Source organism: Oryctolagus cuniculus, chromosome 3, assembly GCF_964237555.1.
Source record: "Oryctolagus cuniculus chromosome 3, mOryCun1.1, whole genome shotgun sequence".
Lineage (NCBI taxonomy): Eukaryota > Metazoa > Chordata > Mammalia > Lagomorpha > Leporidae > Oryctolagus > Oryctolagus cuniculus.
This window is the reverse complement of record NC_091434.1, coordinates 71,856,457-71,871,485: the sequence shown is the minus strand read 5'-3', so window position 1 is coordinate 71,871,485 and position 15,029 is coordinate 71,856,457. Positions and strand designations below refer to the sequence as shown.

At 40.8% G+C, this 15,029-nt stretch overlaps 1 protein-coding gene across 6 annotated transcripts in view; it reads right to left on the bottom strand.

The window, feature by feature from the left end:
• Positions 1-15,029, bottom strand: part of LRP2 (LDL receptor related protein 2) — a 302,615-nt gene that overhangs the window by 81,397 nt on the left and 206,189 nt on the right. For all 6 annotated transcript variants that reach the window (XM_051849416.2, XM_051849415.2, XM_051849414.2 and 3 more), the window contains 8 exons: positions 14,686-14,899; positions 14,130-14,369; positions 11,755-11,943; positions 4,958-5,878; positions 4,695-4,860; positions 4,163-4,321; positions 1,863-2,152; positions 1,234-1,437 (listed from right to left, as the gene is read on the bottom strand). In XM_051849416.2, the coding sequence (XP_051705376.2) occupies positions 1,234-1,437; positions 1,863-2,152; positions 4,163-4,321; positions 4,695-4,860; positions 4,958-5,878; positions 11,755-11,943; positions 14,130-14,369; positions 14,686-14,899 (2,383 nt within the window). The remainder of the gene's footprint in view (positions 1-1,233; positions 1,438-1,862; positions 2,153-4,162; positions 4,322-4,694; positions 4,861-4,957; positions 5,879-11,754; positions 11,944-14,129; positions 14,370-14,685; positions 14,900-15,029) is intronic.

The window sequence follows — 15,029 nt, the reverse complement described above, 5'->3', positions numbered from 1 at the left end:
TTTGAAGCAAATGAAGTATTTTAGGCAAAAATCAGTCCCTCCATATTTCTATCTAACTGAGATATTACTATCTCAGTTTAAAAGTGTTTCTCAGTCACAGAAAGCTTTGAAAATACAGTTTATCAACACTACTAGTCGAACAATACCCTATACCTGGTTCGGTTGTGTGAGTGCAACCTGTTGAAATCCCTGCTTAGTATATACTAAATTGATCTTCGGTATATGAAGGTAACCGAAAATGAAACGTGATGAAGTGGGGGGAGGGGAGAGGAAGTGGGTGAGGGGAGGGCCATGGGAGGGAGGGAGGTCGGGGGAAGCCACAACAATGCAAAAGATGCATTTTATATTCTACTGAAAACTATTGGTTGAGCTCTGTAATTAATACACAATTACTCTTAGGTGTTTAATTAATGCTATAACTAGTACTCAAATAGTATTTTACACTTTATGTTTCTGTGTGGGAGCAAAATGTGGTAATCTTTACTTAATATACGCTAAATTGATCTTATGTATATAAAGATAATTGAAAATTAATTGTGATGTGAAGGGGAAGGGGAGAGGGAGTGGGAGAGGGGAGCGTTGTGGATGGGAGGGAAGACACGGGGTGGGGGGGGAGGCTATTGTGGTCCATAAGCTGTACTTTGGAAATTTATGCTCATTAAATAAATTTAAAAAAGAAAATACAGTTTATTTGGGGAAAATAAAAATTCCAAACCTGCATGCACATGGTCTCTTAGAAAAAGATAACCAACCTCAGAAATCCCCGAGAAAGTCCACTGTGCCTTTGTCATTCTATTCACATCCAAGACCTAGGTGTCATTTCCACAAAATTATTGCATTAATGACCTTCCTGCTAGGAAAATTCATAAAATACTAACTATATCAGAGTATGAGAAAATGGGCTTAGCATGTACCACACTCTATGCCAAGTATTCTCTGTGGTTTCTCACTTTTCACAAGAATCCTAGTGACAGCTCCGTGGTACAGATGAGATGTCTGAGGTTCAGAGAGGTTAAATAACTTCCTCAGGGGTACAGAGATTGTCAGTGGCACAGCCAGGATCTCAATCCAGTGCTTTGAGTCTTACCCACTACAGAGGTGATGGAACAAAAATACAATCTAGATGATCTGAGTATATGTTTTGTGCCATTCACACATAGCAGGATTCTGTAGCAGACACTTGGTACAAAGATGCCGTTTGCTCCTAACAAAAGTGCCCAGAGTCCAACTTACCACAGACGCTCTGCAGCTCATCGCTGTTGTCCCCACAGTCATTGTCGTTATCGCATTTCCACTGCTCAGAGATGCAGCGCCCATTGAGGCAGGTGAACTGGGATGCAACACACCGGGAACCACTGTCCACGATGCAGTGCTTATTATTGTTGGCCAGATACCACTGACCCTCATGCGGACACTGGCACTCAGCACCATTTGGACCTGAAGACAGGTAAGGCCAAAAGAAGGAAAAGACTGATGTAACAAGCATCCATGTTAAATCTCCTACAGGACAAACTTGAAACAGCTTCTACATTAAATGCTCTATAAGACAAGCCATGGAAAGTGTGCCCATCACCTTTCAACTATATTCTCAATCATTTGTCTATCACAAGAAAAACAACTAGCAGTTTCTAATAAATGTGCCAATGCATCCTACTCTTGAAACAGCTGCCTCTCATCTGCAACCTGCATGATTCTGTCTTTTCAGAAAAATTTGCAAAGCAATAGTATACTGGACAACAATAGTTACTGGACTTCAATTTGGATTTTTTTCTCCTGTTAGGGATGAATATTCTTTGGACCTCCTTTAGCAATGGCTATTATAAGTATTCTACACATTTGAATCTTCATAAGCAAAGTCTTACCTGGTACACAGATATGGCTGCAGCCCCCATTAAACTGATCACAGGGATTGCTACACTGCCGCTGCTGGTGTTTCACAACAGTGCAAATACCCTTAGGTCGCATGGGCAAATTCGTGGTCATCGCAATCTGATCTGACCCATCATATTTGTTAGCCCGGTAAATTTTTTGTGTGTATAAGTCAGTCCAGTAAATATATTGATCATAGACAGTTAGGCCAAAAGCATGAAAGGCTGTGTTGACAATGACTTCCCGTTCTGTGCCTGTTAGAGTGCTGCGTTCAATCTTCCGCCTAAAATAAAGTCGGGGAAAAAATGCTGAAATCCACAAAGAATTAATTTTCTCAACTGGAAGCCTAACTTCTGGGCCTAAATACTGTTTCAAACAAGCCTCCATCTTCCTTCCTTCCTGCCTGCCTTCCTTCCTTCCTTCCATCTTTCCTCCCTCCCTCCCTTTCTCTCTCTCTCTCTCTCTCTCTCTAAGATTTTATTTATGTATTTGAGAGAGAGAGAGGTCTTACAGCCACTGGTTCACTCCCCAGATGGCTGCAATGGCTGGAGCTGGGCCGATTTGAAGTCAGGTGCCAGGAGCTTCTTCTAGGTCTCCTATGTGAATGAAGGGTCAAGCACTTGGGCCATCTTCCACTGCTCTTGGGCCACAGGCAGGGAGCTGGATCAGAAGAGGAGCAGCAGGGACATGAACTGGTGCCCATACAGGATGCCGGCACCACAGGCAGAGGCTTGGCCTACCACACAGCACTGGCCCCAAGCCTCCATCTTTCTTTCCAAGTGGGGCACTTAGTAGTTAGGATGTATCTTCTATTGATAAGAAGTCTTATGTGCTTATCAAACAAGGACCTACCAAAATTGTTGACTTTCAAATATCAATACAACCTTTTCAATTTGATATTTACTGCTTATTTTGAGGTGTTGACCTAGAATGATCCAATTTAGGATGACAAAACACTGCTGCTTGGTTTCAAATGAGAAAGTGAAGAAAATATCAGGATGCTAGGTACTTGGCATCACAAAGACCAAATCATCAAGAAGTCAGCAAGAAGAGATGACTGACATGTAGACACCAGCCACAATAAATGAAATAATTTCATCCTTTCAACTATTGCTTTAGGATGACTGCATTGTTAGGCATTTGGGGGTTTCAGAGAAGTTACATACAAAGTTCGTATTGACAGAAATGTATAAGGCAAAAATTATGAGATTTGCTGAGAAGAAGCTTGCTAGAGAAGAAAAGTCTGTTTGAGAAGATGCTCAAAAGTCAAAGATTAAAGATAAATATTTTAGAAAGATACTAAATACTAAAGCCCAGGGGGAAAAAATCAGTATTAATATGCACTTAAAAGTTATTCATAATGCAGGCATTTATCCTAACATTGAAGACATGGGCTAGAGTACCTATGTCCCATATCAGAGTACCTGGACTTGATTCCCAATTCTGGCTCCTGATTCTAGCTTCCTGTTAATGCACACCCTGGGAAGCAGCAGCGATGACTCAGTAGTTGGTCCTGGGAATTGAACTCCTGGATCCAGTTTCGGCCCAACTCAGACCCAACCATTGCAGGCATTTGCGGAGTAAACTAGCAGATGGTGGAGCCTTGTCTCTCTAATAAATAGGAATGTTTTAAAAATTTGAGGGCCAACATTACGGAACAGTGAGCTAAGCTGCCATCTGCAATGCCAACACTCCATATTAGAGCACCACTTTGAGTCTCAGCTGCTCCGCTGCTGATCTAGCTCCCCGCTAATGTACCAGGGAAGGCAGCAGAGGATGGCCCAGGAACTTAGGCCCCTGACATCCATGTGGGAGACCGAGATGGAGCTCCATGTTCCTTATTCAGCCAGGAACAGACCCAGTCATTGCAGCCATCTGGGGAGTGAACCAGCAGATAGAAAATCGATTTCTCTTTCTCTTTGTCTCTCTCTCCCTCCCTCTCTCTCCATATCTAGAAACAATTGAAGTGATTCACATTTTATACTAGTTGCCTACAGTCTGTTGACTATAAATTGAGCAATTATATTTCTAATTACAGTTGAAAACACAGGTGTATTAGCAATGCATCTTTAAATTTTTTTAGTTCATAATTATTCAATCTCAAGATACAGTTAAAGTTTCACATATATAGTCAATAAGCTAGAATACATAGTTCCTAATACTGTGATTCTACATTTGGCAACATCTCTCTGGCATGTTATATTTTCATCAAATTATGCAAATCCCTCTTCTTTGTAAGTGGAGGAAGGAGCTCTTCTTAGCAACACCCACATGAGTAACAAAAGACACATACAGGCTAGCATCCGCCCAGTAGAGAAGGTCCGTCTCATAGTCCAGAGTGAGTCCATTGGGCCAAACCAGGCTAGTATTCACAATGGGTACCCGGAAGTTTCCTCCCAGTGTGGCTCTCTCGATTTTGGCATTCGTACCCCAGTCAGTCCAATACATGTACCTAGTCATCCAAAAGGAATCATAAGTAATTCATCATAAGGAACTTCACAGTCCTTTTTACTTAAACAAATGGCAGCACTCTTTAATTGCTAGTTGACACTAATATGGCAAAAGAAACTCTACTACATTCCTACCCACAAAACTTGCTCTAAATGGATTTGCCCAGTCAGAACACTGATTACTTAGCATCTTTTTATCATCAAAAGGAATTACTCACCACACCCTCTTTCCCAGTTAAAATCACTCAATGGGATTTCCAAGCAATGAATCATATATAAGTCAATAATATGCTGGCTGCCTCTGGACATAAAATATTTCAGGACTTACTCCATAAATAAGCAGATAGAAATGCAATAAAGAAGATCATAGCATACCCTCGGCAGGGATCTAACACAATTGCTCTTGGTTTTGAAACACGGGCTATTAGGGTGCGCTTGGATCCATCTTCAGCCATGGAATTAATCGTCTGGTTGGAGAAGTCACTGTAGTAAATTCTCCTGTTGATCCAGTCAAAGGCAATACCATCAGGGGTCCCTATATCTGGACGAGCACCAGCAAACACACACACAAAGATGTTAGAGTCTTAATATGCATAAGAAACATACCATCATTTGTGTGTGAACCTGGGGTCACTTACCTGAAGCAATGACAGTTGGAGAATGGTTCCCTGAATACAAGCTGACATAGGAAATCTGGCCAGGTCCAGAGACTACTTGTTGTGTGAGGTAGATTCTATTATTTATGTTGTCATAGTCCACAGCTATGGCATTTCTTTCCACATCTATTGCTTGGAAAGGTGGGCTGTGATTTTCAGGGTCCAAATGTAAACTTCTCAAGGAATTATCCAAGGCAAAGATGAGGAAATTTTCTGTTGAAATTGCACAGTTCTTGCCATCACTTTCCAAAGTTCCAAAGGCACAGCCACATTTTGGAGTGTTCGAACCAGGCAAAGCGAAGCAAAGATGGGAGCACCCACCATTATTCTCCAAGCAAGGGTTGTTGTTGACTTCTGATGGCGACCGGGGCTGGACAGTCTCATCAAAGATGGTCACATCTCTTAGCCAGTTGATATTGTCTCTTATCACTGTTGGAGGCTCTGTGTTTGCTGGTTCCTTGCTAGCTTGGAAGACTTTTTTCAAATTCCTATCTACCCATATGATAGAATTTTGAAAAACAGTGATGCCATAGGGAGTTGGGTAACGACTGCCGTAACGAACCACTTCTGATCCGCCACCATTAGGATGGATCCTTGCTATGATATCTAAAGAATCATCAACCCAATAAATATAGCCATTGCTACGGTCCACTGCCAAGCCCCGTGGTGTGACAATGCCATCTGATACAAGCACAGTTCGATTGGTACAGTCAAGAAGAGAACGTTCAATCTTTGGTTTCTGTCCATAGTCAGCCCAGAAGAGGTATCTGTTCTTGGGGTCTACAACTATATGCCGAGGCATATCCACTGTGACTTTAAGGAGAACACGGCGATAGGTGGTATTGATCCGAAGAACTTCTATGAGTGTTTCAGACACAAAGGCATTGGTGAAATAAAGATTTCCTACAGGAAAGTGAAAGAGCATACTGATGAGTGGAAAAGCAAGAAGAAGAAAGGGGATATCCTTTAAATTCAGAACAAAATACATGGGTACGCCAAAAGGTTTATGAAAAACATGGAACTAAAAGAAGTTTATCTTGTTGCAAAAAAAAAATGAAATCCATGTATAGCTTTTTCATATTATGCATTTTCTATGAACTTTTTGAAGACCTCTTATAAGTGAGTCAGAGATCAGTACATTTTTTCTTTTCATATTGGTAGAAATAAATGCCTCAGTTTAGAAAAATAAATATTAACTCTAAGGAACTAATGACAATGTTTCTTCAGATTTAGAGAGAATGCACCTATGTTCATTTTCTAAAACAGATTACAATTCATAGTAAACTCACTATTACTGAAATATGTGTTTTCCAGAATGTTTTTCCTCTTCTGCCTGAAGCACTGAATGTCTGCACACATTATCATGATACAGTCTCTACTCTAACATGAAGACAGTACCATAGAGGGAGTGCCAGAGCATCTCTAGTTGTCACAGATATTACCAAATGCACTTTGTGCTTAACATGAATAGGAGGTCTTTTTTCAATCTTTTTTTTTTTTTTTTTTTTTTTTTTGACAGGCAGAGTGGACAGTGAGAGAGAGAGAGAGAGAGAGAAAGGTCTTCCTTTACTGTTGGTTCACCCTCCAATGGCCTTTGCGGCCAGTGCGCTGTGGCTGGCGCACCGCACTGATCCGAAGGCAGGAGCCAGGTGCTTCTCCTGGTCTCCCATGGGGTGCAGGGCCCAAGCACTTGGGCCATTCTCCACTGCACTCCCTGGCCACAGCAGAGAGCTGGCCTGGAAGAGGGGCAACCGGGACAGAATCCGGAGCCCCGACCGGGACTAGAACCTGGTGTGCCAGCACCAAAGGCGGAGGATTAGCCTATTGAGCCGTGGCGCCGGCCTTTTCAATTTTTCTAATAGAGGTGTTCTCATCCCATAGATTTTCTAAAAGCCACCAATCCAAAGTCCATTTCTCTTTGGATATTAGAGTACAATGTAAACTCTAGAATAAAAGAAATGCTATATCAAAACCTGTAGGACATAGCAGCAAAAGCAGTATTAAGAGGGAAGTTTATAGCATTAAGTGCTTACATTTAAAAAAAGAGAGAGAAATGTCTCAGATTAAAGATCTAATGATGCATCTTGAAGACTTAGAAAAACAAGAACAAACCAAATCTAAAATCAGCAGGAGAGGAGAAATAATAAGGATCAGGGTAGAAACAAATGAAATTGAAACTAAAAGCAATATAAAAAATCAACAAAACAAAAAGTTGCTTTTTTTGAGAAGATAAACAAAATAGATAAGCCTCTAGCAAGAGTAACAAAGAAAAAAAGAGAGAAAACTCAAATAAGTAAAATTAGAGATGAAAAAGGATACATTACAGCCTACACCACTGAGATACAATGGTTCATAATAAGCAACTATGAAGAACTCTATGCAACTAATTGGAAAACCCCAAAGAAATGGATAAATTCCTGGACTCATTTAACCTAACCATGATTAAATCAAGAACATACAGACAACTAAACATATCCATACAAGCAATGAGATTGAAACAGTAATCAAAAGTCTTCCATTGGCCGGATTCTGTCCCGGTTGCCCGTCTTCCAGGCCAGCTCTCTGCTGTGGCCAGGGAGTGCAGTGGAGGATGGCCCAAGTGCTTGGGCCCTGCACCCCATGGGAGACCAGGAGAAGCACCTGGCTCCTGCCTTCAGATAGGCGCGGTGCGCCGGCCACAGTGCGCCGGCCGCAGAGGCCATTGGAGGGTGAACCAACGGCAAAGGAAGACCTTTCTCTCTGTCTCTCTCTCACTGTCCACTCTGCCTGTCAAAAAAAAAAAAAAAATCAAAGTCTTCCATCAAGGAAATGTCAGGTCTTAATGGTTTTACCACTGAATTCTATAAAACATTCAAAGAGGAAGTAACTCCAATATTCTTCAAACCATTCCAAAATATTGAACAGGATAGAACTCTGCCAAAATCATTTTATGAGACAAGCATTACTTTGATATCAAAACCAAACAAAGACACAATACGAAAAGAAATCTACAGACTGACCTATATCCTGAGTGATCACAGATGCAAAGATTCTCAACGAAATACTAGCAAATTGAATCCAAAACCAAAAGATCACACATCGTGATCAACTGGGATTTATCCCAGAAATACAAGGGTGGTTCAACATTCACAAATCAATAAACATCATAAATTACATCAATAGAATGAAGAACAAAAATGATATGGTCATCTCAATAGATGTAGAGAAAGCGTTTGATAAGATTCAAAACCCCTTCATGATTAAAAAAAAAAACCCTCCACAAAGTAGGCATAGAAAGAACATTCCTCAAAATTATAAAGGCTATATATTACAAACCAACAGCCAAGATCACACATGGTGGGAAAAGCTGAAAGCATTTCCCCTCAGATCTAGAACAATACAAAGATGTCCACTTTCACCACTCTTATTCAATATAGTACTGGAAGTTTTAGCAAAAGCAATTAGATAGAAGAAATGGCACAAAATTGGAAAAGAAGAAGTCAAATTATCCATGTTTGCAGATGACATGATGATCTACATGAAAAAACCTAAACACTCACCAAAAAACTGTTAGAATTGATAAACAGATTCAGTAAAGTTGTAGGTTACAAAATAAACATAAGGTAGCTTTCTGTATGCTAATGATGAACTCACAGAAAGAGAAATCAAGAAAGAAATCCCATTCACAATAACCACAGAAAACCAAATATTTAGGAATAGATTTAACCACATAAGTGAAATATCTCTACAATGAAAATTATCAAACACTGATGAAAGAAATCATCAAGGACACAAAAAATGTGGGTGCCAGTTCAAATTCCGGCTGCTCCACTTCCAATCCTGCTCTCTTCTATGGTCTGGGAAGACACTAGAGGATTGCCCAGGTCCTTGGGCCCTTGACCTGCATGGGAAAACTGGAGGAGGCTCGTGGCTCCTAGCTTCAGCAGCTCCAGCTCTTGCGGCCATCTGGGGAGTGAACCAGTGAATGGAAGACGTCTCTCTCTGCCTCTGTAACTCTGTCTTTCAAATAAATAAATCTTTTTAAAAAACCAGCATGAAGAGCCGGCGCCGTGGCTCAATAGGCTAATCCTCCACCTTGCGGCGCTGGCACACCGGGTTCTAGTCCCGGTTGGGGCGCCGGATTCTGTCCCGGTTGCCCCTCTTCCAGGCCAGCCCTCTGCTATGGCCAGGGAGTGCAGTGGAGGATGGCCCAGGTGCTTGGGCCCTGCACCCCATGGGAGACCAGGAAAAGCACCTGGATCCTGGCTCCTGCCATCGGATCAGCGCGGTGCGCCGGCTGCAGCGGCGGCCATTGGAGGGTGAACCAACGGCAAAGGAAGACCTTTCTCTCTGTCTCTCTCTCTCACTGTCCACTCTGCCTGTCAAAAATAAAAAAAAAAAAAAAACCAGCATGATACCAGCATAAAAACCAACACAGAGAGCAATGAAACAGAATAGAGAGCCCAGAAATTAATCCACGTACATACAGCCAATGGAAAAGAAAGGAAGAAAGAAATGGGGAGTAGTTGGGAGGGAGGGAGAAAGAGAATATCAGAATGTTTTTAGAATTGAATCTATAAGCTACACCGAATCAGTAAAAACTAATTAAAAATAAATTTAAAAAGAACTCAAAAGGTTTCCATAGCCTAGGCAACTCATGACTAGAGCCTAGGGAGATTACTGACTCCATAAACAAGAGTGTCAAATTGTTAAGTCAACAACAGGAGTCACTGTGTACTTACTTCTCATGTGGGATCTGTCCTTAATGTGTTGTCCAATGTGAAATAATGCTATAACTAGTACTGAAACAGTATTTTACACTTTGTGTTTCTGTGTGGGTGCAAACTGATGAAATCTTTACCTAATATATACTAAATCGATCTTCTGTATATAAAGATAATTGAAAATGAATCTTGATGTGAATGGAATGGGAGAGGGAGTGGGAGATGGGAGGGGTGTGAGTGAGAGGGAAATAATGGGGGGGGAGCCATTGTAATCCATAAACTGTACTTTAGAAATTTATATTTACTAAATAAAAAAAAAGAAAAAAAAGAATCCTTTTATCACAAAAAAGTAGGAATGGTGTGGATATACAGAGTGTTATATAGTAAAACAAATAGAGTGATCCCAAGTTATTGATTTCATGTACCTGAAAGTCTATTGTTGAAGGATCTATGTGGTTATCAATACCAACATATTTTGTTCTATATCTGACTCAAAACACCTCAAGAAAAAACAAGCCAATATGAAATCTGTCACTAAAATACTGTTTTCATTATCTCTACTTCACACACACACACACACACACACAAGCAAGGGTACTTCAAAAATGTTTCAGGAAAATTCATGTATGTGTGTATTGATCTCCAATTCTTTAATTCAGGGTTGCCAAACTTTTCCTGTAAAGGGCCAGATAGTAAATATTTTGGGCATTGCAGAACATGTTGTTTCTCTCATAATTACGAGCTCTGCCACTATAATATGAAAGCATCTACAAAGCAATATGTAAATGAATGGAGATATCTGTGTTACAATAAAATTCATTTACAAAAATAAGCAATGGGTTGTATTTGACCCTGTTTTATCAGTTTAGCTGTTGACTCTGTTTATCTATACCCTCAGAAATAGTAAACTTCTAATTAGGATTGGGATTTAAAAACTCAATTAAGGCTTTATTTAACCATAGTACTATATTTTATATTTAAAATAAAATCTATTATGGTACCTAGATTTTTATAATTTGTTAATATTTCTAGGTGATGCCTATTTACTAAGCTTGATAGTACATAATGATATATACTTATGTTAGAATTATATCATATTCTAAAAATTATAATACATTTGTTTCCCAGTATATAGTTAAAAATAGGTGGGAAGGGCCAGCGCCACGGCTCACTAGGCTAATCTTCCGCCTGCAGCGCCGGCACACCGAGTTCTAGTGCCGGTCGGGGTGACAGATTCTGTCCCGGTTGCTCCTCTTCCTGTCCAGCTCTCTGCTGTGGCCCGGGAGTGCAGTGGAGGATGGCCCAGGTCCTTGGGCCCTGCACCCACATGGGAAACCAGGAGAAGCACCTGGCTCCTGGCTTCAGATCAGCGCAGTGCGCCAGCTGCAGCGCGCCAGCCGCAGCAGCCATTGGGGGGTGAACCAATGGAAAAGGAAGACCTTTCTCTCTGTCTCTCTCACTGTCCATTCTGCCTGTCAAAAAATAAATAAAGTTTAAAAAAAGGTGGGAAGTACATGAATCAATGCAACTAAGTTAATGTAATTGTGGGTCAGGTACTTTAATACAGCTACTAATGGAGAAAGTACTTACTGGTCAAAATGATTTTTTTTACATTAACAAGAAGAAGAAATTAAGAATTTGGCAACTAAAATTGCTCAGCTTCAAAATAAGTGAATGCCATGTTATGACATCAACTATACTGTAATAGCTCCTTCTCTTTGAAAATTTAGACATTTCTAGTTCAGAAATTAGATTTGAATCTAAGTGTGAAAAAACAAATACACAGGATTTAATATTTACAGCCATTTTTGTCTACAGTTTTAATTACACTAAGAAAATTATATAACCAATCTGCTATGAATCTGTCAAAAGAAATACATTATCATGTATTTAGCACATTCATAAGTTGATCTAAATGCACAATTCAATTTACTTTAAATGATCTCAATAATTTTACAGAAGAAATAATAATGGGCTAGAAAACAAATCTTCAGCACATGTAGTTAGGCTAAACGTTCTGACATAAAATAAGATGATCAAGATGCAAGCACAGAAATCACTACATGAATTACATACCTGCTACCCAATCCACCGCAATACCCCGGACTCCATTTGCTCCTATCCCATTTGTAATGATGCTTGCAAAAGAAGACCCATCTGGTTTGATCCTACGGATTGCATTGTAAGATCTCACGGAGCTGCTAAAATCGCACCAGTAAATAAAGCCAGAGGACATATCAACATCCACATGCAATGCATTTCGACCTGGAATATTTGAGAAAATGTAGTTAAACAATGCTCTACCCGAGAACTTTCAAATATCTGCCTTTCTCCTCAAACCCTCATCCCCCAACTCCCTGCTTTAACCAACTCTCTAGTACAAGATGAAACTATTTGCTTCCCAATTGCAATGAGCACACATATTATTAAGGCAAATCTTGGTTTCTAAATATCATCTCCCTTATAAGGAGCTCAGGCTCCAGGAAAAATGACTAAAGATAGGTTTGTCCAGGGGAAGGCATGAAGTGAACCTGGAATATCTTAATGTCACAAGAAGCAAGGAAGTACTCAAACACAAATAGAGCCACATCAACACCATTCGAGTAGTCACTTGAAGAGGCTCTCTCTGGCCAAAATGAATAGTTGGAATATCAAATGAAGAATTATGGTAGTTTATTATAACACAGTGAATTTAAAAAATAAAATCGTTGAATTTACAATAATTTTTTAAAAGATAAACTTGGTTGGGGGGAGTTTTCCCTTTCTAGGAGAATACTATCTATATAAAAGAATGACAGAATAAGAAAATCACTGTTTTGCAATCCCCTATTAAATAATCATTGAAGACAAGGATCATCAATGGTTGCTAAAGGAGCTCTTGGACTCCTTTCACAAGACTTATTTCTCCCATCCAAGCACTAACCAGGCCTGACCCCACTTAGCTTCCCAGATCAGATGAGCTTGGACGTGTTCAGGGTGGTGTGGCTGTAGACCAACCACCAGACGTATTTCTATCTCTCTGACCATCTCTCCCATTGCTTCATTTCCTTTGTCCTTTTTCCTTTCCCTTCTACCCTCTATTTGTATCTTTAACCTGTGACATACTCCTTGTGATGTTAATAAACTTCTAGTTCCTCTTGTGGCAACACAACCTAAAACCTTGGTTCACTTTGGAGGCATGTTATTTTATATAATCACAGTACACAAATATAAAGTATTGCAAAAATATGGTTATTAAGGAAAGACTAATATTGTGCCCTCTTGCTTCAATTCACCAAATACAGCTAATAAATCACTTCTGTGATTTATTTATTCATTACTATATAATGTACTCCACAGCCTCCTCCTTAAATTTCCATTAACAGAAATAGGGCACTTAGGAGGGCATTGTGGTGCAGTAGGTTAAGCTGCTTCTTAGGACATCCACATCTCATATCAGAATGCTACTATGCTCCAGTCCAGCTCCCTGCTAATGTGCCTGGAAGCAGCAGATGACAACTCAAGTACCTGAGTTCCTGCCAGCCACATGGGACACCGGGATGGAGTTGCTGGCTCTTGACTTCATCTTGGCCCAGTCCCCGTTGCAGGTATTTGAGGAATGAACCAGTGGATAAAAAATATCTCTCCCTTTCCCTCTTCCTCTCCCTGTCCCTGTCTTTCTCTGTCTATCTTTCTATCCCTTTCAAATAAATAAATCTTTTAAAAAGAAAAGAAATGGGGGCCTGCACCACAGCTCACTTGGCTAATCCTCCGCCTGCGGCGCCAGCACCCCGGGGTTCTAGTCCCTGTTGGAGCGCCGGATTCTGTCCTGGTTGCTCCTCTTCCAGTCCAGCTCTCTGCTGTAGCCCGGGAAGGCAGTGGAGGATGGCCCAAGTGCTTGGGCCCTGCACCTGCATAGGAGACCAGGAGGAAGCACCGGGCTCCTGGCTTCGGATCGACGCAGCACGCCGGCCGTAGCAGCCATTTGGGGGGTGAACCAAAAGAAGGAAGACCTTTCTCTCTGTCTCTCTCTCTCACTGTCTAACTCTGCCTGTCCAAAAAAAAAAAAAAAAAAAAGAAATGGGGCACAGTTAATCTAAACACTAAATCGTAACACTTCTTACAAGCTCCTGCTGTATTCCACATTGCTCTAGGTCTGTGGTTCTCTGTGTGTTCCATGATGCAGCAGTATCTCATGTCCTAGGAACTTTCTAGGAATGCAGATTCTCTAACCCTATACCAGACTCCCAAAATCAGAGAATCTGGGAACAGGACCAAACTCTGTGATTTAAGAACTCCTAAAAGTGAGTCGGATACACACAGAAGTTGAGAACTGCTCTCAACTGGCTCTAATCTGAAACAGTTTGTTGACAGAGAAAGATGAGCTTTGTCATGTGCTGTATTCAAACAGGAAGAAATGTTTCCATGGCACCAGATGGAGTCATCGCATACTTAAACTGGAGCTGGCATACCTTGGCCGGCCACAGGCACCATAGCTTCAGAATGATCTGACAATTCCACGCTAAAGCCTCTAATTGCAGACAGCATTGAAACAACAATGAAAGAGTTATATAGAGAGCAGGTCCGATGATCGGGATTGAGTTTAAATCCAGTGGCACAGGCACAGGAAAACAGTCCTCCTGGCACAGGCAGGCAAATCTGCTGACAGGCATTCACGTTGTTGCTACAGCCGTTTGAGGACTCGGTGGTATCTAAAAGAAATCAAAATAGTTTGTAACGTTTGACCCTGCCTCCAACTCAATTTTTAAAATCAGGTCATCAAGTAATTCATTATAAAAATTACTAACAAAGCATACCTGCTAGGTTAACAGCTTTTAAGCTGTTATGCTTTGTTTATTAATTTTTAGCCTTTGACACTTAACCATGCCTAAGGTGTGGTTATTATTTTTCAAAATATTTTGGGTAACTTCCATTTGGGACTACAGATGTGAGCCAACAGATAAAAGTGTGTAGATGAGTGAAATTGCACGATAGATCCATGAGTGTGTTTCCACAGCAGATACTTACTGCGTCTGTGATAAACTCGAAGGCCTCTCAGATTAGGAACATTATCTCTCAGGACCACTTTGTTGGCCCCCGAGGACTTGTCTACTCTTTCAATGACCTCATATTGCTCATCAGCATAGTAAAGGAAGGACTCATAGACTGCGATTCCCCACGGGTGAGAAAGGTGGTGCACCAGGATCATTCGCTCTGTCCCGTCCACGTTTCCTCTTTCAATCTAAAGGGTCCAAATTTATATTAGTTTTACAGAATCATAGTGTAATGAAAGATGATTGTAAAGCTATCATCCTCCTAATAAAAACACCTCACCTTTGTATGGATCTCTACCCTTTGCAGAGCCTTGTCAT